This window comes from Epinephelus moara, chromosome 22 (assembly GCF_006386435.1).
Source record: "Epinephelus moara isolate mb chromosome 22, YSFRI_EMoa_1.0, whole genome shotgun sequence".
Lineage (NCBI taxonomy): Eukaryota > Metazoa > Chordata > Actinopteri > Perciformes > Serranidae > Epinephelus > Epinephelus moara.
Window position 1 is genome coordinate 13,372,713 of NC_065527.1, and position 26,754 is coordinate 13,399,466.

At 42.1% G+C, this 26,754-nt stretch overlaps 1 protein-coding gene across 1 annotated transcript in view; it reads left to right on the forward strand.

Moving 5' to 3' along the window:
* Positions 1–26,754, forward strand: part of vps50 (VPS50 EARP/GARPII complex subunit) — a 129,852-nt gene that overhangs the window by 57,243 nt on the left and 45,855 nt on the right. Inside the window, exons 13-21 of the mRNA XM_050034838.1 lie at positions 2,164–2,296; positions 14,274–14,359; positions 14,593–14,687; positions 16,040–16,138; positions 17,697–17,787; positions 19,195–19,380; positions 21,333–21,451; positions 23,446–23,552; positions 25,613–25,734. Of these exons, the coding sequence (XP_049890795.1) occupies positions 2,164–2,296; positions 14,274–14,359; positions 14,593–14,687; positions 16,040–16,138; positions 17,697–17,787; positions 19,195–19,380; positions 21,333–21,451; positions 23,446–23,552; positions 25,613–25,734 (1,038 nt within the window). The remainder of the gene's footprint in view (positions 1–2,163; positions 2,297–14,273; positions 14,360–14,592; positions 14,688–16,039; positions 16,139–17,696; positions 17,788–19,194; positions 19,381–21,332; positions 21,452–23,445; positions 23,553–25,612; positions 25,735–26,754) is intronic.

The window sequence follows — 26,754 nt, forward strand, 5'->3', positions numbered from 1 at the left end:
AGATTCCAAGGGAGCCCCGACCCACACTTTCAACGAAGTGGAAGATGAAATTTCCCAGAACACCTTGCGAAGTCAGCAACTTCGGCAAGTTTTGGAAAACAATTTGTTACTGTACGATCGGAATGTAGGCTATACAAACAACAGATGGTTGGACTAGCATAAACTCATCAGCAACTTGGTTGAACACAGTGTCAAAATATTTAAACAAATCGACTTACCCCAACAAAATCGATCAGAACTAGAAGATGTCGTAGGCGCCTCCTGATTCTTCAGACGGAGAAGAATAAACATAGCACACGCCACAACACAAGCGCTGGAGCCGGCATTTTCAAACAGAATAAACATAGCACACGCCACAACACAAGCGCTGGAGCCGGCATTTTCAAACCTGAATGACTACTGGTATCTTGTGTCGCTACTACGCGTGACGTATGCCTGCATGTCGGCCACGCCGATTTGCATGAAGTGGTGTCTCATTTCTTTGGGAAAGATCTCTACCCTAATATTTCTCACTTCCCTCATCAAGGGTTATCTCGCAAACGAGGGCACTCAATACCAAGTGGAAGATTTATTTACTATTTCACTTCTCTAACTTTTAATTTGAAGAGCTAGAAGTGTTTCATTACCTGCTAAGCTTTAGTGTTAACTTCAGCTTAGTGATGTCACATTTCTGAGAAGTGGCTCGTAAATCCAAAGCATGTCAACATCATCTCCAGCAACAGTACTTGACAACAGTGGAAGCTTTTGTGCAATTTCGCTGCCTGGGGCAACAGCTCTGTCATTACCATCTTTGGGATGGTGGTCATTATATGATTTCTTGCTGATGGCTTACAGTGGGGAAAGCACCTCAGATGTCTCACTGAGAAGTGTTTTGGTGAGAGATTGTTCTGGCAAGTGGTGGTTTGTCACTCAGGGACTTGGACATGCCGGAGGAAAAGCCAAAAGAAGGCATGGGACTTTACTTATGTTAGTTTGTGCACAGTTGGAGGCTTTATTGCAATGCACTGTTTTCCAGTGTGTGACTAAACAATGCTTCTGTGAAAGAAAGCAGGGGTCTACAACCACTTATTCATCATCGTAGTATGAAACAAAGTAAAGTGCGGCTGCTCTTGACAGCACGGTTTCATCTGGCAGTGATTTATTTGTTTCTGGACGTCTTGACTGGACTCCACCGGCCTGTTTCTCGGTACAGCCTTGAGCTGTGTCAGTGGCTACTGTTGTGCCAGCTGTACTTCTCTTCGGTGGGCCAAATTTTAATTTAACACACATATTTTTCCAGGCTGTCAGGCCTCCTCAGAGCTCGCAATCAGACGTGGTCATCTGTTGAATGTTTGCAGGAAAAACAGCAATGTCCATTTTTCTTTAAGTACTTTCTACTTCACACTTGAACTGTCTTGCTGTCTGGAGTCAACACCACTGATATTTCACAGAGCTCAATGCAGTTTCGGTTATTCGGTTACTTCCACATTTTCGGATGGCGGCCAACACGGACACAGAGTACAGAAGTGGATCAAGAGAGTGAGCAGCCCCTCATTCTCTCTCTGTCTCTCAAACTCAGACCAAACTTAAATCAAACTATAAAACAGGGCAGTGCTGATCAAATGTAAACCAAGATTCTGTTACTTTATTGCATATTTTATCTGAACTAGGCACAAGTGTTGTTACCCTGAGAGTACACTGAGATGGAATAGGTCTGTGAGATCCATTTAAGAATCATCTGTGCTTGTTATTTTGAACCCAAGTTGTCATATTATAATATAGCTTCCTAATGTGCACATGAGAGATATTCAGCGCTCCCTTAATAAAGCCATTATTTTAATCAGTCCTTACATTAATTAGCTCTTACATAAGATGAAAGTGTTTCTTGTGACACAGAAAATAGATGTTTTCCAACACCGTGTCCTTGAATGATGAGTATAAGCAGGCTTTAATTAGATTAAAAAAGAGGACAGCTGATCAGCTTATTTTTTTTATCTGAGTCTCTTGCTGAATCTTGTTATAAGTAGTCCAGCACTGTGTGTTTCATAACTCTGAAATCATTCCTTTTTACTTTTAGGTAAGTAGCATACAGAGGCATATGACACACAAATACGATGCTAAATTCATATAGTGCAGAAAAGAGCGTCCGTGACCTTGTCTTCATCTGTTCCCTGTTCTTTGCAGCACATCACCCTGGACAGCTACATCCCCTGCCTGACTGATCTATGCAAAGCATTGTGGGAAGTGATGCTGAGCTACCACCGCACCATGCAGTGGCACGAGGAGCATGACAAACAGGAGACCACCCCCGCCCCAGGTAAAAGAGCATACTGAACCTGTTTAACCCTGTGACCTTTTGTAATGTTTCAGAATCTATTTACATTCAGCGACACTGCTCTGTTTGTTCAGGCCTACCAAAATGCAGCAAAAAGATGCACAACTCCCCGAAGAAGCACACAGACTTAGAAATATAAGATACAGTAACGACCTCTGGCATGGACCAGATCCCATAGAGAAAGCATGTGTACACCTTCTGTCCTGCACAATATGATATTTGTGGCCTCTAAATCTCCTTCTTTTTTAAAATTTTTAAATCCGTCCCTCCCATTTGCTTTTTCTCTTTAGTTTTTCTTTTACTCATAATAAAACAAATCAGCTCCCGATACCCTAAGATAAAAAAGTAACTCACAGATTCAGTCTACAAAGACTCTGGGGAAAATGGGGTCAGCTTCCTCCACACGCTCAGGAGTGCCATTCTTTCCTGGCTTTTTTATTCTAATACGCAGTAAGTAGGTTTATCAGCTTTATAGCTCACAGAAAAGCACGATTGAATCGAGCAGAGAGTATTGAATGCGGACAGGTGCTTCAGTGAAGTGGCATGGGTAACTGAAGTGGTGCATATTTTGCAGCATTTACTTAGCTCCCTTTCAGTGTAGAGGTCATGGAATGAGTCAGTGGTGGAATAATAACTTTTGATTAGACCGTCCTTTGTAAAGCATCTCCTCTCTGCAACAATAGAGAGAGATGTGCATTTGAGGGTGACAGGGGAGTGTATTTTTAGTCTTATTTAGGCCCGCATAGTGTGAGGAAAATCTATGATGAATAACAAATATTGAAGTGTGCATATTAGCTACACACTGTCTTTGTCTTTCTGCTTTAATAGGTACCCTGCTAACATCAACCCCAAACACTGAGTAGCCAATCCAATACAGAAATCAAATAAAATATTTATACTGGCCAAAATGTATGCACACTGGGTATGACTGTTGTATTTAATTATTTAAAAATGCTGTGAAACAACTTGAAAATTATCACAGAGGTACTTGGGGACTTGTTGCACAAGAATATGGTTGAGGTTGCCTCAATAGAATTTTCTAAATCTGCCGGTGTAAAATTAACGGGGTATTGTTATGATTTTAGCATCTAATTATCAATAAACATTGAAATAGGTCCGCACACTGTGGCTCCCTTTAAGGCAATAGTAATGTCACTTCAGGGAGCCACAGTGTGTGGGCCTTTCTCCCTGTTTATTGTTATCCTTTATTAGTTCAACACCTGCCTTAATGGTTTTTGGATGTGCACGATGACTTTGCTTTTTAGCATCTGACAGATATATGTGTTACACATGAAAAGAATGAAAAAAATGAAATGAATTTTAAACAAACTCTGTGGCCATTCGAGCAGAGATTACTGAGTTTACAAGGTGCACTTGAATGCACCATGAAGTTCCTGTTCCTGTGTGAGTGTCAGACACGAGCAGCAGGACCGTAAACGACACCAAAACGTGGTAGAGACACTCAGCGTCAGTTTTTGTGACATGACTATTTTGATACTGACGTTTACCCGCCAGTGTGACGAATAGCCCGCTGAGATTTACTCACCAATTGGAAAGTCTACCACATTTGGCACTTGGCAGGTGTTAATTTCAGACCCTGATGGTGCGTGTAAATAATTTTTTTTTTTTTTCCTTATTCATTGCGTTTCTGGCAATCTTTCATGATTGCAGTGAAGGTAAAACACAATTTATCATTCAGCACTGCTCCTGTCCCATTCCCATAAAAACACCCCTGTCCTGTCCGAATCCCAGAAGAATGACGCCTGTGTCACTGGATTCCTGAAAGAAAATAGGGTCTGTATATATAAGAACTGCGTATCTGTGTTGTGCAGTAATACAGTGTTTTAATTAATTAATGAATTGCTTCGACAAGCTGTCCTAATTACATAAATATAAATTATATGCACACATTGTTTTTGTGTATTTATATTGTGTAATTAATATGACCCAGACATATGGTTTCAAGGTTAATGTATGTACAGGCGATGAAGCATGAATGATGCATTTTTTTCTTATGGAAATGTGTGATGTGTGACTTTGAGTGTGCTCTGTTTCCAAGCTGATACAAACAGGACTTTCACGTCCAGCTGTTTTATAATGGTACTGTTTCCAGATAAAATTAGGACTTTTTGTGACATTCTTGACCTTCTGGTATCATTCAGATCCCCACATTCTACCTGTTTTATCATTTAAGGAAAGAAAAAGCAGGTTACCCGTTGTTCTATAAAGCACACTGACTCCCCTCTGGAAACTCCGTAAAGCTGCACTCAAGTTACAGCCCATTAAGAACCGCGAGACGACTGAACACCACATCTGTCCAAACCCAAAGCTTATATCTGGATCAACAAGGAAAGTCTTGCTTGTGTTGCAGCTTCTATCCATCCTGCCTTCAGTCAGCCAGATGTAAAACCATCAGCCTCGAGAAGCTGAGTTGTCAAGGCGAGACATACTTTGCGGTTTAGCAGTAAGCTCCGCAAGAAGTTGAGTATCTTACCAGCGTAAGAAAAGAAACCACGCCGGATTTGGTTTATAGCCCTTTTCACCTCATCGCTGTTTATATCATTTGTGTTGCCAAAGACTTGGTCAGATATTAGCTGCAAATACAGAACTGTCAAACTGGCTGGTACCTTCCTGCTTAGTATCAAAAGATAGCTTATTTCCATTTCCCATATTATACAGAATTCATTAGGTGGATGGATGAGGACACAAAGACGTCCTGAATGGTTGGTGACATGCTAAGTAGGATCCTTCATTAGATGCCATCCTCCTCGCAGGGGAAAGGACATACACCACATTCCCTTTCATGAGACCCATCTGTCATCTCACTATTTGATTGGCTGTTACCTCCGTCCTCTGTATAAAGGTGTCCCCGACCCTGGCTTTGTCCTGGCTTTCACCTTTCTCTTTTTATCCTAATGTGTGCTGGGTCCATCAGAGTAATGATTTAGTGTACAGGCTTTTTGTCATTTGTTGAAGAGAATGACCTCCGCAGGCGGTGACCTCCATCTCACACAAGAGGCCATCAGAGTCGTACCAGTCAGACCCACTGAAGATCACTCCTCTTCTGTCACACACACACACCTCTCATCTCACTGAGAAAGCAAGAGGAGCATCCCACTGAATTTAAACTTGTGGCCACTTGATATATCGAGCTGATCAGTGTAGTGTTTCAGTAATTAATCTCGCCACTTGATGAAAGGAAAGGTTGTTTCAGGAAGTAATTTGAGCCAGGGTCATATCCCTACCTGACAAAATGGATTTGCTGCTGTAGCACACACCCTGTCATGTCCGATCAGCACTGACAGCCATCAGGCACAGGGCTGGCTCCATGTGTGTGAAAGTAAATAACCAAGGCCAGACTGTGCTGCTGTTACATGTTCGCACAGAGCACGGGCATGCACCATGAAGGCTAGATTGGAACGTATGGCGGCTGTCTGCTCTGCTATGATAAAGAAAAGTAACAGTTTTCAGCAGTCAGGGTGAGAGGTGGCTTTCACACCTCATTAATTTTTCAGTAGCAAGCAAGTAATGTGGCATTTAAACTAGGTGGCACGCTGTGTGAAATAATGTACAGTTTACCGAACCCTCCCAGCACATACTGCAATTTAATTTTTTGATTGACCCATTTCATCTCACTTTTTTCTTCATGTCAACCTCTAATTTTTAACTCAATATTTACAACCTGCTCATAGATCATGTGTTTACAGTAATTGGATTTATTCGCAGGCCCTTTAAAGGCATCTCCTGTGAAGGACTCTCAGGTTGCAACCAGCCTGTCAGCACTTTAAGGTGTGCATGTGTATTAAAAACAAAAGATCAGATCAGTCTGTGTTTGCACAATCCAACATGTCCACCACCGCTAGGAAACAGAAAAAAATTCTACTCAGATGCAAAAAATGAATACAAAAAAAAAAAAAGACAAGCTGCTTTGCCCTTCCGCTTTTCCATATTGTAACATGATAAACAACATGTTAGGGCATGTTAATCAGAGTACCACGGCTGCTTTAGGGAATCATTAATTTCATTTCATTCATCATTCATTTCTTTTGCAGAATAAGGGCAAAAACCAGAATATTTTGTGCATATAAATGTACTCACTCCCAGTAAATGTGGCCTTCAGTACTCTGAATTGAACATTAGGCCAACACAAAAACATTTGGATGTCTTATATAGATTATATTGTATTAAATAAGTGACACAAATTTGAAGGTATTTTAAAAACCGAAAAGATTCTGGGCTTATGAGAAAACATACAGGGCCGGAACCCCAGAAGCCACCCCTTGCTCCGCCTCTGGTCATGACTTTTTTCTTGCTGAATTTTAATAGATTTATGCAAAGCCATGCACACGCTGCTCCTCTATGAGTCATAGTTTGGAACCAGTGGGGAGCTAATGCCCCTGGAGGTGTTTGTCCAGTGAATCACCAGAAACTCCGTTACCCACAATGCCACCAAAGGTCAAACACCGGTTACCACCTACAGTGTGGCAAAGGCCGTCTCTCCCGATCATTTATTATTTCCTCCCTCTCTGTAGCAACTCTCGTTAATGACCATTATTAAGGCTGTAAGTAGATAACGTGGGGCGGCTGTCTGCAACTTCACCAGGTCAGCAGTGGGAGTTGGCAGTGACACGAACTGTACTGACGGCAACTGCTGTGAGGAATTAATGGGGATGTACTGTAGTTGTTTAAAAAAAACAAATGGAAAAGAGTACTGAGTTATATGTGCTGAAAACATTATGGATTCAGAAATCTCATTTAAAGCATCAACTAAACCTTCAATGTGTTTAGAAATCGTGATGTGACTTGTGGACTTTTGAAACTGGTTAATTACCCACGTCTCTCTCACCTTTATCACGGCGCACAACATCAGGTTTACTTTGTCTTCGCTGAAATGTTCTCTGCTCTCTCTTCCTCACACCCCTCCATTCCCACTGCCGTCCTTGTGCTCATTAAATGAAACCCAGTTATGTCAAGCTGCCGTGGCACGAAGTCTCCCAAGCCCTTTGTTCTTTCATCTTTTAGTGAATGATGCAATTGTTTAAACCAGTTCTGTCCTTATTAATGACTCAAATTGCAGTGTTGTTTGGGTCTCAAGGACAGTGTTTGAAACCCTCCTTTTGAACTTCCCAGACATGTTTGATTAAACCCTGCCACAGTGTCATTATTAGAAATCATGACTAGTAATGGTGGTAACATGATCGTATTGGCTGGAGAGGTAATATGAAAGGATGGGAATGGATTAAATTTAAAATGCATCATGAGCACACTCAGTGAAGGTCAAATTGAGAGATGAACAATAGCACCATATAAATATATATCTCATATAAATCCAAAGGCCAAGCAAAAGCATGATATGTCACATCCGTTCTGAGTGGGATGATTGCGTACAGTCAGTGGAAGGAGAAGGTAAATGCTCATAATATAGCTAGATGGAGAGGTATTCTTGCTGGCCAGAAATTAGAATACTGTTGTGAAAAAGCCATCCTCTTATCCACCAAATGATCTTGCTAGTCTGGTACTGGTCTGGTGTGGTAAACTTGCCCGGTCAGACCTCACTCAACCCTACTTCAGACCCAATCCGCCCACTCAACTGAGTTCTAGTTGACTGAAACTAATGACTAAGAGTTGACAATCACATCTAATACAAGCAAGCTCAAAAACCCCATTATCCATTGAGACACACTTGACCATCTCAAGTTAATATTGAAGCCCTTTCTTCCCCTAAATTAGTGGTTAACCCGCTAAAAATTGGCAAAAGACTTTCCCATTGTATACATGACTTTGCGGTAGATGAGTATGCCTTTTTGTTATGTATTCCAGTGTTTCACCTTTGATATCATGGAGACTCTGGAAAACAAGGTTAGTAAACAGTACAAAGCAGCATGGAGGCCTTTGACCAATTTTGTGCGATGTTCTTGGACAGAGATGGAGGGTATTTGTGACGGAGCGTCATTGCATTGCGCTGCAGAAGGAGCTACTTTGGCATGTCCATTCATGTGTGATGTTTCAATCACTGCCGATCAGAGCTAGAGCCAATAATACCTGTGACTGCTGCAGAGTCATTTGTCCAAGGAATAAATGCTGTTTTTGACCTTTTCCATAAAATACAAAAGCCAAATATTAGTGGGTGTTTGTGCTGTTTTGTGCAGTGGGGAAGGGTCTTGCGTCAAATGTGAAAATTCAGTGAGATAATTTGATGTGTTGCCCTAGAAGGAAAAAAATCACTTGTTTTAATAAGACATATTGTTTGAACTTAATGCTTGGCTAAGCCTCTTGTTAGTATTGATTACTGCAGTGGGCAATCTGAGGCACCCATCAGCGGTGTTCTAAGGGAAACCCATTGTTCTAAGCTACTGCAACAAATACATTTCAACATGAAATCCTCTTGAGGATTCTTCTTCTCTTTGGTGTATTGAGCCCACTGTCAGAATCTATAATAGGGCTGGGCAAATCCTCTCTGCTCCTAATTGTATGCCTCGGAGTACGATTAACGCAGGTCCTCTGGGTAAAGTGGTTATCTACGTATGGACTGATGAAGAAGAACAATAGAGTAGGAAAACCTTTTGAGGTGAACTATGCTGTAGAGGACAGTTATTCTTTTGCTTTGTTTCTAAGGGAGGTGATCAGCGACTAGGGAGGTTTACTGATGATTGAGGGATCATTTCTATGAATACACCAACAATTTACTGGAGCATTGCACTTGTATAACATTGTCAGACTCATAATGGATAGTTAAAAGAAAACTACCATAATTCATGCAGCAGAAACGAGGGATATTGTCTTTTTTCATTCCACATTTCCAGGATTACCCATAATGCCACCGAACCACCAACAGTTCAGTCACAGAGATTCAGGGGTGTTATGCTAGTAGTGATAAATGTAGCCTTGAGCTACTACTAGCCTCAAGCAGATGAGTAGCAAGCCACAGAGGTCTGGTGAATTCATATCTTTCTAACACAGCAACCCAAGATTTTTTTCCCATTTCTAAACTTGTAGTCTTCAATCTCAGTCGGCGCTAAATTAAGTATGTGCAGTAGTACTCCCCCAAGACCTGCAAACAGACCCTGATGTGTAAAATAGGAGGAGTTCTTTAAGAATGGGATCGAAAACAAATATATAAATCGGTAATGCACAAATCGGTGACCCTCGGACATCAGCTCCGTCGGTTCAGTCAATTCCATCCGTCATCTTTATGCCATACATTAGATATAATTGCTGTTTTTCATGTCAAGAACAACAGATGTCACTTCAGAATTATCCGGTTATACATGCCATCCTGTAATCCTAGGATAACCCTTCCGTATATTTGAACTGAACAGTCCACTGCTTTTTAAAGCTCATTTTTATACACCTTATGTTGGTGACTAAAACTCCTCTTTCTTTTTGTCTCTATCACCATAAAGTAATACCATCACAGACTCAGAGGTTTCCGAGGAGCTTTGATTAATCCACGTTCACTGATCCCAGCTTGTGTCTTCTGGTTTAGGTTTTTCATGTCTTTTAACCTCTTGAAGTCCCTTGTGATAAATTACTTTTCCTTCTTTAAGGCACTCACTCTTTAACTCCTCACTCACGACATCTTGGTTGTGAAGGTTTTCTTCAACTCCTCCTGTCCTTTCTCTTGCTCTCTGTGATTTTATTTATGTAATTAGATACACAGTGTGTGGGTGTAATAAAATTTACATGTGTACTTTCCTTTAATGGATGTACTTTTTGTTCTAGTGTGCCATTATGGAAACACCCTCACTGCCACTGTCTCTCAGGTCAAAAAGAGATATGTTTGATATGTGATTTTGCTGCTAAGTGCATTTTATTCTGACAGATGTGATATGCGCATAGTTTGTTACAACAACAGCCCAAATGGTAAGAGCTATTTATCGCCTCGCTCAGAAGACGAACGCCTCACCCAGCAGAGTAAAGTTCCTCTGTTTTGACTACAGCTTGAAGATTTTTGAGTCAAGCTGAGTTAAATTATGTGTTTGTATGTTTAAGGCTTCAGGTCTTTCAAGCAGCTCACTGCTTCAGAATAGAAAAACACTCCTCATGATTCATGCCTGTCTCCCTTGTTCTCTCTGACTAATGTGTCTAACCATCATCTGGTTTAATGGTTAATGAAGGCCAGTGTGTGTGTGTGCGTGCACATGTGTGATTTCAAACACATCGACATCCACACGTACTCTTTCAGTGACACATTTATGTTTTCTTCACCGCTCTTACACTGAAGATTGAAGTCTTGGAAATCCTTGCCTCTTGAATGTCTTTCACATCAATAATCTGTTCCCGTGCCCGTGACTGGCGCACACAGAGATGGATTCACAGTGTGATTTCACCAAATTGTTCTGGTGGCCTGTAAATATGCACCCTTGTCCAATACTTGAAGAGAATGATTTTAACCCAAAGTGAAAAGGAACACTAATAACAGATGCTGCAGCAGAATCTTTTTTTTTCTTCGGCCTTGGGTTTTGTCAAAAAAGGCCATGACCAGTGTTATTTGTTACTCTCTTGCTTAGTAACAGCTGTGATTATGTATTTGGACTACGCTTGCTGTGGTGGGCTACAATTATAAACTGTGTTCTCCGTACAGCAGCAGAAGCAGCAGTAGAGTCGCAGCACAGAGTAGCAGGAGTCAGATTTTACAAGACAATGACAGAGGATTTGGTGTGAGGATGAAAAGCGAAACCTCTATTTGGTAATGTTGCGGATTTAAACCCAGTGTTTAAAGGGAAACGGATAATGTTAATGAGGGAAATGGGGGTTAGTTACACTGCGAAGACGTTGGAGGTATGCAGCTTGTCGCTTGCAACTTTATCTAACAGCTCACTGTGGCTGCTCCTTGCTCCAGTGCTCCATTGCAAATGCCAGAAACGCCCGTTTTCTTGTTGTCTAAATGCAGTTTTCTCAAACTTGTTTTTTTTTCGATGGACAGTGATTTTAAATTGGATCGGCAAATTAGCTCTGTAGTGAAGTCCATCTTTTTTCAAATTAGACAGCTGGCTAAGGTGAAACCTTTCCTTGCACAACAGCACTTTGAAACAGTAATCCATGCCTTTATTACATCTCGGCTGGATTACTGTAATGCACTTTATTTTGGAGTCAGCCAGTCCTCCCTTGCACATCTCCAGTTGGTGCAAAACGCAGCTGCGTGCCTGTTAACTGGAGTACGTAAGAGGGAGCATATAACTCCCATCCTGGCCTCCCTCCACTGGCTGTACGTAAGAGGGAGCATATAACTCCCATCCTGGCCTCCCTCCACTGGCTGCCTGTGCACTTTAGAATTCATTTTAAGATTCTTTTATTAGTTTTTAAATCTTTAAATGGTCTGGCCCCACCTTACCTCTCTGAGCTTCTCCACCCCTACGCTCCTGCTCGGTGCCTCAGGTCAGCCGATCTGCTGCTCCTGGAGGTACCAAGGTCCAAACGGAAGCTCAGAGGGGACAGAGCTTTTTCCGTTGTGCTCCTAAATTGTGGAACGACCTACCCCTCCACATTAGACAAGCCTCCTCACTGTCCATTTTCAAAACTCGTCTAAAAACCCATTTTTATTCCTTGGCTTTCAACTCCGCATGAGACTCTGCTTCTGTTTTAGTGTTTTACGGTTTGTTTTATTTATTGTTTTATTGTTTTTAAATTGTTTTAAAAACAATAAACAATTATTTTAGTATTCATTTCCTGTTAATTGATTTATGTCCCTGTGTTGCTTTGTCTATTTATGTACATCACTTTGTTTCAGCTGTGGCTGTTTTAAAGGGTTATATAAATAAAGTTGAGTTGAGTTGAGTTTTAATGAATAGCCTCTTTTACACTGCCAGATTTTCCGCGAATGTTGGGCCGTTTGGCCAGCAAGCTGCGAGCATTTAGACACACAGAGCCAGATTGGCGAGTTGATCCGATGTGCCATATTGTCATATTGGCGGAACCCTTTTAGTTTAAACAGACCGAGGCAGCCTTCCGCAATGGGAGGGGCTGTTGAAGACGCCACATGTGCGACCCACTGGCGGTGGATAAACAGGAAACAGCGAGCAGCTAGTAGCAAGAGGGAAACGCAACCCTGACAGACACTGTAAAGATGAGCAACTNCCACTGGCGGTGGATAAACAGGAAACAGCTGATAGCAGGAATCAGCGAGCAGCTAGTAGCAAGAAGGAAACACAACCCTGACAGACACTGTAAAGATGAGCAACTGGGGAGACAAGGAATTGCGCGCCCTCATTGCGCGCCCTCCTTGTCCTCGCAAATGAAGAGGCCATTAACCGTCAGATGACGGGGATGGTGAAAAACGGGCCGACTTACGACAGAATCGCCGAATGACTGACCAGCCGCGGCTTCCCTCCCACGTCACTGTTAACGTGACACGCTGAGCTACACGTTTAGTTACTTGCTCACACCCCCCCATTGCCCTGAAAAAGGCGCATTCTGTATAAACAAAATTAGGTAGGCGGCATTTTGCCACACTCCCCGGTGCAAATTTGCACAATTCCTATCTAAAAAGGACTAATGATAGCAGTAGCGCTAATCTCACTGAAAAACATATTGCACCTGTGTCTTTCACCTGTTAATTGTTTATAATGTGAAGTTGCAGCAGAGGGAGATGTTCATTTGCATCGGCGAAAAAATAACATGGCGCTCTATAGATAGGCAAATATGTTTTCTTGTAAAATGTCTAGTGTGACTGGTAACTCCGGTGTTCTAACGTGATTATTACTCAAGTGAAAATTTCCTCACCGTGGAATCCCTAATTTTTACTTATAATATGGGGAATTAATTCCCCACTGAATGTTGTCCAGTAGCGATTGGGTTTGTTATTAGGCTGCTGCAGTTTATAGGAATGGCTTACTTCCTACAGAGAGAGCCAGGATCAAGGCTTTCACGTCCACAAGCATCTTCCCAAGCATCTTTGTGACACTTAATCACTTAGGGTAGAGTATCCCTGGCTGTAGCTTACCCTGGCAGCTGGCCTTACGCTAGAGTGAATTGTAGTTGTAGTTTCCAGGTGTATGCCCAGTAACAAAAGACAAGACAAAACCACACACACACTGACCAGTGGGATAATCCATGACCGAGATGAGTCTCCATTTTTCTGTCTTCCCAATACATTAAAGGAATTGAATGTGGGATTGACAGCCACCTGCTAGTTGGCTCCAGGCTCACAGCTGCCGGCTTTCCCAGAAACCCACTTCAAACAGAGCGAGCAGCTTGAGACTGATTGAAGCAATTTTCAGCCAGAGCAAAGTATTGCAGCTACTATGACATCGTAGCCTCTTCAGTGTCTGCTCCAAGAGAAGAAAAAAACCCACACACAAACGAGAGGATAGTGAGCTGATAGAGGACGAACCACGTTCACTGGAGATGTTGGTTTAATTCTCTGACCACCAGACAGTGAAGAGGTACTGTCATTCGGTGTTCTCCTTTTGTAGTCTAGGTTGCTGTCAGTCTTTCCTCTCTTGAGGAACTCTGTGACCTTCGCTCCTGTCACATGCTGACTGACAGCCACTATTGTACAGAAAGTCTTCAGCTAAAACTCAGGCTGTTTTTCAGAGGAACAGCAATCCGTTCCTCAAGCTCAATCAGGGTTCGATAGATTTCCTGAAAGTTGCTGTTGCTCATAGTATATCTGGTCAGCTTTTTCATGCTCCATCCGCCAGAGTTCGCTCGCTCACTGTATGTTAGGAAGAGGTGTTATAATGCACCTGGGAAATCATATTTCATCATTATCAAAGGGGTGTTTTTCATTTACTTCTTCATCAACCGTAACAATAGTCTTTTCTGACTTCTGTATGGATTTTGATCCAGTCTGCTCGCCGCGCATTGTGCAGATATCCAATGAAATAAGTAAATGAATTCCTTTGAGTCGTGCTGAAATGACACAGTCAAACAATACAAAAATAAAATGGATAAGGGGAAATGGAATTTCATCAGCCTTGTTATTAGTTTTAAATGTGCTTTGTTTGAATACCCTTAGATGACGCAGCAGAGTCCGATGAGTCCGTGGTGGACCGCAGCTATGTGAAGAAGAAGCTGGAGCATGGGTTGACACGCATCTGGCAGGTTGGAAAGAATACTGTACCCCATCTCTCCTTGCATAGTCGTAGCATGTCTCTTCCTCCCTCTGCCTCGTGTTTTTCTCCACAGTCATCCCACAATCTGCCATGTCTCTTCCTCTCTCAGCTCCTTGCTTTTCTTTTCATTTATTCTCCCAGATTTCTGTTCAGCTCAGAGTTGCTGAATCACGACTTCTCCTCCCTGATGAATCACCGTGTCCCTCTCATTTCTCTCCTCAGGACGTCCAGTTGAAAGTGAAGGCCTACATCCTGGGGACAGACATGTCCAACTTCAAATACGACGATTTCATAGTGGTACTTGATGTCATCAGCAGGTACGCCGCAGGGCCAGGGCAGTCAGCTCATCCTTGTTTTCCACTAATTGGTTTTCATTATCTCGCTGTCCCTGCCCCTTCCTCTGTCTTGCCCTTTTTCCTCTCTTTTTTTTCAGGTTGACTTACTCTTACATTTTTTCCCCTCAGACACTTAGCTCTCACTAACTGACTGAAAGGAAGAGGCATGTTTGTCAGTAGAATCCAGGATGTTACTGTATACGATTTCAAGCCCACCTGGAATTATCTGTATTCATTTGTAACATAATATTGAACTTTTCTGTAAAATCTAAATCCGCAGCCAAAAAGCTTTAAGTAAGTTTACATTCAGTGTTTGTTGATCTTATCTGTCTACCTATGTACGTTCTGTAGATGAGATCCTCTTTTTATGTCGCAGAACAGCTGTTTGCTCAGTCAGCTACCGAAAAATGTCACAAAAGGTTCCTTTAGATCGCTGACTTTAGCTGCAGACTTGTGAGGTCCTTCATCTTCAATACCGCTGCCACTGTAACGACACATTGTCTCGCCTTTTGAATGGCAAGTTGCAGTTACTAGAGCAAGTCTGTTTACATGGCGTCTCTATGCCCCTGCTGGCTCAGCTGTCAGTCAAACACGCACAGCAATCCTCCTCCAGAGAATTTGAAGCTAAAGATCATTTAGAAAATAGCTTTTACAGTTTGAGTGCAAAAAGGCATGGCTTTAAGGGTAATTTATGCAGAAGCACATGGGCACAGAGAGGAATTTGTGTTTTTTTTTTTTCCGATAAAACCTTAAAATGACTACTTATCACTTCACTCATATAGATAAAAATCTGGAAGTCTGTCAATAAAATCATTGCCTTAACCACAGTAGCCCTAACCTGCAGTAGTTACATCATGGTGCAGATGTGCACTCTAGATGAAGTCATTATCATTTGAGGTTTTAATAGGCAGCCATCAAATGCCTCATTTCCACTGCATGATTCGACTGGACTCTGTTCACTTTTGGTACCAGCTCCTTTTCTCTATTCCGTTTTCCACCACAGATAATAAGTAGCCTAGTACCCCTAGTATCTGGGTTGAGTAAACAACCCCCCCCCCCAATATTGGTTTAGCTCACGTGAAACCTCGACCAAGTGTTATAAATGGAAAACCAAAACAGACCGAGTCCAGTTGAGCAGAGCGGCTGTACCATGCAGTGGATGAAAAAAGAAGTCCATTTGTTCTCTTTACACCGGGTCTCCTCACTCATCAGATGCGCACCTGCGACAAATCCCTTTTCCCCTATCTCTTACCTTTCCTCTTTGCCTTCTCTCTTCTTCATCTTTGGTCTCTCTGTTATCATGTACTCCCTCATCCTTCAACCCTCTCTTCCAGGTTGATGCAGGTGGGCGAGGAGTTCTGCGGCAGTAAGTCAGAGGTCCTGCAGGAGTCTATCAAACGCCAGAGTGTCAACTACTTTAAAAACTATCACAGGTGAGATGTCTCCATTTCTGCTGGATCATTACCTGGATTGTGTGACAATTAGATGTACCTTCTGTTCATTCACTGAGCTGAAAGGAGTGATTGTGTGTGAACAATTAGACATAGAGTGCATAGATCTGATGCGCAGTCTTCAAGAAAGTCATTAAGACAAAAGCAGATGATACTGATTTCAGGACAGTGCGTGTCTTGACAAAAAAATGTACACACAATCACAACAATTGGCTGCGTCAGTCGCACCCTATTCCCGGCGTAACCTTCTTCGGAGCAGACGTGTAATTACACAGCAACACTCTCTGAGCTGGAAGCACATTTACCTCTTGATTATGTAACCCCCTGCCAACCACATGCATATGTATGATTTCACACAGACAGCGCCCCATCATCTGATGTGATTTGCATTGATCAGCACTGTGATTACCTGTCATGAACCATTGATAAGATTCTTTAATGTCACAATGCTAATAAACTTCATCCCTGTGACACATAATGGCAAAGGAGGGGGACACAGAGGCATGATGGGATACATCTGTAGGTTAGAGCTGATCTTAGTTGAAAATAGTAATTGGAATTGAAAAATGGATAGGTAGAGGTGACAGACCCAGGGAGAGAGAAGAGGAAGAGGAGGGGGACACCAGACAGCATTATGAAGGCACATCACCAACCGCAGCAGTGTGCACACATGCTCTCACATACTCACACATCCGCACCGCTGCCCAGGAGGCTTCCACCATGCATCATCTTTACATTAGGTTTGATTCATTTTCCAGCTGGGTGTCATTCCCAAAAGAGATTACCCATCAGTGAACTCTGACTGGCTGATGCCTGCGTTTGTCTGTCAGCTGCCTGCAGTCACACACTCAGTCATCGGGGTGGGTGTATTGTTGGCCCCTGCGGGTGCAAAGGACAGCGTGACATTGTCAGGGTTCAGACATGATTAATATCTACGAGCTGTGCCATTGGTTGTTTCTGCTTTCCTGCCTCATTTTCTCTGATTGATTGACATGTTTTCTTTAATTCTCAATGCGTTACATTTTAGGAAGTGTAGGGGAAAGATGCCAGTGTGTGCAAAATGAACCCGCTTCAAATGCAACTGATATCCCCTCTTTATTTCTTTGCCTCAAGGCTTCCATTTCTTTCACTTCTCATTCTTTCAACACCTTTAAGACAAGTCGCACGAGCCACTGCAGTGTTTGAAGTCAACACTGCTCTGACATTTCACACAGAAAGACCTGATATTGACCTTGCGGGTGACTGTCAGGGTGGCTGTGTTGAGCTGTGATGACAGTTAACATGAAAACATGTTACACACACACACACAAACAGAGAGTCTCGCACACCTCTTCCTTTTCACTATGTATCAGTGACCTTTGCTGGCTGTTTGATGTCTGTACATTCAGCCTGGACTCTCGGAACACATGTAAACAGACCCGAACACACTGCTGGCACAAGGTCAGCAGTGGACACGTCTGCTTCTTCTTGTGTCTTCTTCTACTTCTTTTTACTTTTTTTCTCCCTGCATGTTCCCTTATCTTCCTTCTCATCCCCTCAGGGCACGACTGGAAGAGCTGAGGATGTTTCTGGAAAATGAGACGTGGGAACTTTGCCCTGTTAAGTCCAACTTTAACATCGCCCAGCTCCATGTGAGTAGGAACCACATCGCCGAGGAGAGAAGGCGAAGCACTGACAGTAGCACTCATTTATTCTTCACTGTCACTCATTGCACCCCCGCCACTGTGAGATTTGCATAAGGATATGAAAGACGGGGGATCCTGCTCAGTGACTTCTGTGTGTACGTGTATGTGGGTGTGTGTGTGTGTGTGCAAGTGTGTCAGCCTGTGTATCAGCACGGGGGAGTACAGTTCACTGCACATCATACAAGACAGATGAAGATAAAATGGTTCCTTTTGATGTGTATTTTAGAGGATTTTATTTCCCACACTCATAACAGTTATGAAACTTAACATATCAGTGCCAAATAGATCATGTACAGCCGCAACCAAAATATTTATTTCGTGGATTTATTCCATAACCAGCTCAAAGGAAAGATCGCTGTGCTTGTAACGAGTTCAGCTCACTTCACCTAGAAGCAGAAATGATAAATGGAAAGAAAGAGATGTCGGAAAGATAAATGGAGTTAATTCAATTCCTTTTTTTTTTTTTTTTCATTTTCATGCATCTTGTTTTCCCCATCATGTCAGTTTTGCTTGGGCACATTTTGTAACAAACAGACTTCACAATAAAACCACCACCATCAGAACTGCATATGTTTACATTATTGTGTTGTAAACAGGCAGTGTGCTTTGAGCCTCATGCAGCAACATTCTCTTAAATTTCTTTTATATTTTCTCCTGATTTTCTGTTGACAGAACAAATTATCATTGCACTTAGATTCTTATCTTTTTAATGTTTGTCACATTTGGTTGATTATGTTCTGAATTGTTACAGTTGTACCCAAATTTTGCATTTCCTCACATCAGTTTTGGCACTTGCAGCTGTTTTTATCACTGAAGTTCTTCCACACCCGACAGATCATTGTTGACTCCACAACTATGATCCTTTTAAAATGATTTCAGGAGCACTTGGAGCATTTCCTGATTAATAAATAATACAGGAAGGCTTGTCATCTAATACCATCTATAGCCTAAGGAGAGCCCATTGTTGAAGGTCAATGACTTGAAGGGAACAAAATAATGCATGAAGAAGCAGGTTGCCGAGCAAGCAGGCAGTTTGCTTGCGTTCTTGCCTTTGAGCCAAGATATTTCCATAAGAACATGCACCTGTCACCTGACATGACCTGTTATGTCAACGGTTTATTTTCTATTTTCTACCACTGTTTTCAGCCTTATCACGATTGCTGATTTGCAAACGCAGCCATTAATGATCAGCATCATTTTATACTGTAGGCTTTTTGTAAGATAATAACACAGAGCAAATTCTGAAAAGCTCCAGTTTCTAGACCTCCGTTTCTTTTCCTTTGTGCCCCATTTGCTAACTTACAAACTTACATCCATCTCTTTTCTGTCTCTGTCTCATCTCCTCCAATCCAGGAGTTTAAGTTCATGGGCCAGTGTCGTTCTCCGTCCGTTTCCCCAAGCAGACAGGCAGCCTCTTCGACCAGCCCGGCTCAGGAGGAGCTGTCTCTGTTCCAGCAGTACCTTCAGGAGGGAAACCCCTTTGAGATGCACGCTGAGCACAAAGAGGAGGAGACAGAGGATGTGCTGGCATCTAATGGGGTAAGTGGCGACTGTGAAACACAGTGGTCGCCATGTTATATTGTCTTTCCACATGTGGACCGTGTGACATCATGTCTTATGATTCAATCTCATTACCTCCAGTGAGATACACCCACTTACATGAGTATGTATAATTAACAAGGCTACCTGTTGAGGTGCATCACCAAGCCAGTCGATAAAGAGCCGGGCTGATTAATTGGGACATAATCACTGTGGGTCATTAAGTTGTTTACAGCAGCTCTCAAGCTGTCATCACCAGAGCCATAACAAACTTTTATCAGCGGTGCAGGGCCAGCAGTGTAGAACGTGCAGTGATTATTGTAACACTCTGGCACATTGTCTGACTTGTGATATAAAAAGCAAATGAAATCCATGGGTAGATCCAGCAGCTGGGCAAATAATAGATTGAGAGTGGAGCTCTATGTATTTGTCATGTAGTTGTTTTCCTGTAAATGTGTGGGTCCTCATCCAACTGGATTCAACAACTTTCTGTGCAAAACTCCAGCCCTCCAATACTGGACACCTTTTTCTTTCTTAGAAAACATTTTATTCTTTTTCTTTCTTTCTTTTGTTAAATATAAATAGGCAGGACAATATTTAAAGCAAAGTTAAACTACTAGGCCACTTAAGTGCCAAATGCAGTTGACAGACGAGAATTCTTTGCTTTCTTTGAGAGCCTGTGTCGCTGTGCATCTGTCAGTGTGCTTTGTGCAAACTGCATCTTCAAACCCACAAAAACAGTCGAGCTTTGGACGGAGCAGGAGCCTCTTGTCTTGTCCAGCAGCTCAAAGCAAGCACTTCCGCTTTGCCTAGTGAATCTTAATCTGGAAACATAGTAGGCAATGCATGTATCAGTATGTTAAACAACAGCCCAACACACGCAACGAAATCAATAAACACTTATGTCAGGGCCCTCTTGTTTGTTGAGGGGAGTTTCTAGTCTGTTATCACACACACCAGCAGTGCCTCTCTGGTAGCTGCAGATTTCCAGTGAAGCGTAGAAATTGCTTCAGTAGACACTGATGGGCAGCCTCAGCACAAACACTGCCTGTCTTCATGGTCCTGGGTTGCTGCTAGCTGGACAGATTAGCTACCTGCTCCTCCTATGACTAGTATAAAGTCCAAAATAAGTTAGTTGTACCTTCAAGGTTTATGCTGCATTCGCTTGGACTGAGTCAGACGGTGGACATCGGACCAGATATCATTTTAGAGGATGAACGCATGGCGGTAAACTTAGGTGAAGCCAGCAGAGAATACCAGCAACTGTCCACCATCTGCCTGAATCAATGTGAACGCAGCATTATTTGTTGAACGAAACCTTACTTCAAGAAATTACACAGGTGCCCCGCCAACCTGACACGCCATGCACTTTTTTATATATTGATGTATTATCCTTCCAGGCTCAACATCAAAAGCAATATTGCACTGTCTAACATGTCAGGCTTACAGGAGCCCTAGCTCGGCTCGCTCTTAAGCTTGTAATCCTTTCTATATGGCTGTTGTGTTGCCTGAGCTTGCCGTTAAGGACAAAGAAAATATTGTCTTATTTCAGGGAAGCTTTAGCCAGACTCTCCTCTGGGAGGTGAATTAATTTTCTGCTTTTCCTCCTCAAGCCAGTCTTTTCATAGTTATGCACCCATTAGGACAAAACGACTGGGAGGTTGTACTTTCTCTTTAATAATTTATTTTAGATCATTTAATCACAGCCTTTTCACACAATTTGGTTTTACAGCGGTTTCTTCTTCAGTAGCCAGTTTTTATCTGATGACATGATTTCCCCATGGCATCATTTTTTCTTCACACTTCACACTTCCACAGCTAGTGATGTGTCAGCAAAGCTTCACAGCATGTTGTAACAGCGTTGTTTTCTACCCTTGTGCTCACTTCAGTTTGACTGCATTTCTTTTTTGACTGTTTTCCATTGACTTCCATCTGATCTTCCTCAATTCAAGTACGAGTCAGATGAGCTGGAGAAGAGTGTGTATCAAGATTACGACAGTGACAGTGATGTCCCCGAGGAGCTAAAGCAGGACTACGTTGATGAGCAGACGGGCGATGTCCCCCTCAAGAGGTCAGTTCCCAGTCAAATTGTTTTACGCAACAGCGTGTGTAGGGTTTTCCACGTTTATCTGGGTAGCATTTGCCGCAACATTTCATTTCACATGTCAGTTTTCTATATTTGGAGCTGGACTGCTCATTCGTAATGCTGTTGCAATAAATACAACGTTATTAAGGGCATCACACTCTCGGAGTAAAGACCGACTTTGGGCTTAGACCGAGCAGCAGAATGCCAAGTGCAGTTACAGTGAAATTTAACAGTTCATTAATTCATATATAGAAACAGTATGCTCCGTTTCTTAGAACAACAGTGTTCTCATTTTAGTGTTATCCATCGTTAATCCATGTTCCCTCGGAAACCGCGCTACCCACAGTCCAGCGTTGCATCTAACCTGTGTAATGGCAGTAACAGAAAGGTTGCTGTCGCTCACCTCTGCAGCACCTGCTCCTCTAATCTAATCCACCAGTCTGATCTGTCCAGCTCCGACTGATCCGACCACAAACTGACCGACTAAACAATTCTCCACCATGCGGCTCAAACTCAACAAACTGCTGCTGAAGGGGGAAAAAATAAGGTTCCACTTGCACTGTGTTCACGGGACCACAAAAACCACCAGGGGACGCAGATCACAAAAGGACACACACAAAAATAAGAAAGCTGACACCTCCTCGTCATGAACTAATTCTGTGGGAAACACTGAAACGGTACGCGGTATATCCAGGTGTCCATCCTTCTTCCCTGTGCTATTTTAAAGTAAATGAACATGTGCACGGAAAAATAAGTAACTCATGTTAATCACAGACACAAAACAAAATTACATGTCTTTCATCAAGGAAGTTCTACACACACTTTTTATGCATTTAGCAATGATAATTTTAGCTCCCCTCTGCCTAACCCTGCTAAGTAGGCAGAAAGCTCGTATAAAGCTTTTTTGTCTACACATGAAAAATTCTCTTTCTTCCCACCTCCTCCATCTTGATTGGTGACTATTGAAAGATCAGTCACTGCTTAACAAAAGCAGAGGCAATCATGCTCCTCTGCACCTTGTGTAAAATGATTCATTTTCATTTGAAAGAGAAAATCTGAATGCAATTTAGGGAAGTTTTGTATTTTTCTCATGTCATTATCAGCGAGTGTTGAAGTCATACTGTATGATTAATGCAAGCAATTACCGCTGTAGCATGTTATAACTGGAATTATTTATGACTTTATTGCTTTTGTTTGAGCATGACAGAGTTTTTTTTATTTTTTTATTTTTTTACCCTCCTCGTTCAGTTTATAATGTTTTCGTCATGTGTATGTGGTGGACTGAATGATTAAGAACCCAGGATTGTGTGCGTTTGTGCATATCTGAGAGCTGACATCAAATTTCACACCGGATTTGCACGGGAAACAAGACATACAATACTATTTATTATTCAGTAGCTCCTTATTACAGAAGCATTTTTCTAATAATCATTTCCTGTCATGTAATATACAATGACTTATTCATGGTATCGTGATGTTCGTGCTCAGCGTTGAGTCTTGTTATTTCACAGATGTGACATCGCCTGGTACTTTTTGCTTTAAATCTCACCGCGTTCAATTTCCTACTCCCTATGTGTATTAACCTGACATTAGCCTATAGTCACTAAAATTCTAATTTCCCATTCTTATAAGCAGGAATCACTAATTGTTAATTACTGAACGGGTCGCATGGTCACATCCAGAAATTAGACGGCCCATGTAATGATTGCTGGTTAATATGGCTCAATAGTCAGTGTCAGGGGTCTGGTACTCCAAGATCACCAGTTCAGAGACTTCACCACCGGGGTCCTCCTCTGTCCCCTGCATTGTGTAATGGGTTCTGATTTATCAATTACAAGACTCTGACCCCCGTGAAGGTTTTTGAACCTGGCCGATCGTTGCTGAGGATTAGTGATGTTAAGATATATTACTGAGTCTCACCTATTCTCATGATTCTGCCCTACTTTCTGTCTCACCCCCTCACGCCCTTCATGCTTCAGCGTGTCCCGGGAGACCATAAGAAGCAAGAAAAAGTCCGACTACAACCTTAACAAGACCAATGCACCGATCCTCACCAACACCACCCTCAACGTCATCCGGCTTGTCGGTGAGTCCCTCACACGCACACACACAGCACACACTCTAACTCTCCGTGAGAGCTTCCCAGCTGCAGTGGTCATCCTCTCCAGCCTGCTGAGGTTTCTATTTAGTCACTATTAAAGCCAGCAGCTCTTTGCAGTCGGTACGCTCAGGTCTCTGCCGCCACCTGTGTGACGTAGCTGCGCTAACAATCGTTACCCTTCAGCCTGAGCTCTGACCTTCCGTTTCCAAAGAGGTGTTCATACATCTTTGTGACGTGGATTTAAAGACATCTTGGCCTCTCCTTGGCAAATCGTGCCCTTCTCAGATGTGACCCTCTTGAAGTGATTTTCATCATGTGTGGAAAGGAATTAGACTTGGCAGTTATCTCTTCTGTGTGGTTCGTATGGCGTGAATAAATCTTCTGCTATATGAATTAATTTGATAACTCAGCTTGATACAGATCTGACATTATTCTTAAAAGGATACTTTGCAGATTGTTAACTAGCTTTGTCTCGTAACAGTGTGGCTAGTATGTGGAAAAGAAGTGCAATAAACTTTCTTTCAGTTTTATCAGCATCCATATGTCAGTGCTCATATCTCTGCTCAAATGTGTCATCCAGTAGACTTTAGCTATTGACTTAAAGCTTAAAGCTAGGACTGTTGCCTTAACTACAGCTTATACTTGAGCATTTTTGTATGCCACCACTGACACAAAGAGTGTGGAAGCGAATTGAGGGAGCGACACTCCCCCCTCTCTCTTTCTCTTACTTTCAAACTCAGACTAAACTCAGATCAAACTGTAAAACTAGGCAGTAGTGATCAAATATAAACCAAGATTCTGTCACTGTGTTGCCAATTTTTTTGCCTAAAATGTCTTCAGAAACATATTTTAGTGCACTATTTAGCTGTAATATGAGAATTTTTGAACAAGAAGTGTGTGCTATACAGTTTTAAACTGTAAAACTAGGCAGTGCTGATCAAATATGAACAAATATTCTGTGACTATGTAGCCATTTTTTGCCTAAAAGGTTTTTAGAAACATATTTTAGCTTAATGTTTGACTATAAGTGGAGATTATTTGTTACCAGCCAGCTGCCATGTTGTTTTCTGTGTTAAAATGGCCAAGCTCGCATTACGTCAACCACCAGTAGGAGTGTTTATTGGTGCAGTACGGCAGTGCATTCTGGTAGTTGTAGGTTTTCTACCTCTTGAGCAATAGTAAATTACACAGCCCTTTTCCTTTGTTTTCTCTGTTTATGTAGCACAAATTTCAAAAGTATTTTTGTCTTCTTTCTGCATAGAAAAGATTATCTTTCCAGCAGTGAACATTTAAAAAAAAAGAAAAAAGAAAAAAAATCTGGTCCCGCCAGGTGTTTTCATTTAGAGTGCCCATCTTCTTTTTACACTTCAGAGTTTGCTGCACATACAGTACAAAATACAATAATTGATTTCCTCTGTCTTTTCTACACAAAATTGGTGATACTGATTTAGAGCAAGTGGCAAACTGAGCTGAACCAAAGTTTGATCCCATGCAATCACTTCTAATTCAGTCTGTGCAGCTCTTTGACGGAGTTAGATTGCTCCCTGAGTTCTCGGTGCACAACTCAAGAGAAGGGGCGTGAAAAATGAGAGTGTGAGAGAAATAGCGCTGCCTCAGTGGCACAGCCAGCTAGATTGAGTTTATTTCTTCTTTCTTTTCCCTCCATTCATCAGTTCTGAGTCAATGGTAACCTTGTTACACCCCTGTACCTCTGTACTTGTTGCTTTTATTACCTCCCTGCTAAATTGAATCCTTGCCCTTGAGTGTATGCAAATGCAGCGTGTCCCTGCTCAAGTTCTTCCCCAAAGGATGAGGTTCCACTTTGATTAACTTCTCGTAATTTAACTCTTTTAATCTCCTGTAAAATGTATTTAAGAACAGAGGCATTTCATTTGTTGTCAGCTGATACAGGGTAAAAAAAAACTTTAAATAAAACCCAGTATGTGTGTCCAGAGCTGTACACCTAGAAATGCAACCAGCAGTACATAAAGCTTGTCCAACACACTTCTTGTAACTACTTATTTTCTGTCTCTATCTCTGCACAGGGAAGTATATGCAGATGATGAACATTCTGAAGCCCATCGCCTTCGATGTCATCCACTGTGTGTCACAGCTCTTTGACTACTACCTGTACGCTGTATACACATTCTTTGGACGCAATGACATGGTACAGTATTTTTTTAATCACTATGCTACTGTTTGATTAAACACTGTATATTTATGTTGAAGAGCAATGTAACTGTCTCCACTGTCAACATACATATGTGATATGATGTCATTCCCGTAACCGCTTAGCCTGTTGGGGTCGCTGGGGGCTGGAGCCTATCCCAGCTGACACTGGGTGAGAGGCAGGGTTCACCCTGGACAGTTCACCAGACTATCACAGGGCTGACACATAGAGACAGACAACCATTCACACTCACATTCACACCTACGGACAAGTTAGAGTCACCAATTAACCTGCATGTCTTTGGACTGTGGGAGGAAGCCGGAGTACCCAGAGAAAACCCACTCTGACACGGGGAGAACATGCAAACTCTGCACAGCAACATGCAAACTCCACCCAGCTCTCTCACCCTGGGTTTGAACCCTCTTGCTGTGAGGCGACAATGCTAACCACTGCACCACCGTGCCATGCTCGAGACCAACAAATGATAAAACCGGGGGTTTTTAATACATGTCTGACATTTCCAGCGATGTTTGTTGTGACGAAACAGGCCAAAACATGATTTTTCCGTAACCCTGAACAGGTGGTTTTTGTTCTTAGACCTACCACACGTTGACCACAGCATTGTCACAACATAAAATTGGGTAACACTTTACTTATGTACATTATGTACATGTCATAAACGTTTATGACTGCTGTCATCAAGTGTCATTCGGTGTTTGTAATGACAAGTTGACATTGTTTGGGTTGTCTTGATTATGACAACTTGGCATTAATCAAAGTGACATTACCAGAAGTTGTCTTTGTCATGACAAGTTGACATTAAATTTGTTTGGGATGTCCTTATTATGAGAGGTGCATTTCTTGTTAATGTCAAGTTGTCATGACACAGACAACTTCTGGTAATGTCGCTTAAATTAATGTCAAGGTGTCATAATCAAGACAACCCAAACAATGTCAACTTGTCATTACAAAAACCGAATGACACTTAATGACAGCAATCATAAAGTTTTATGACAT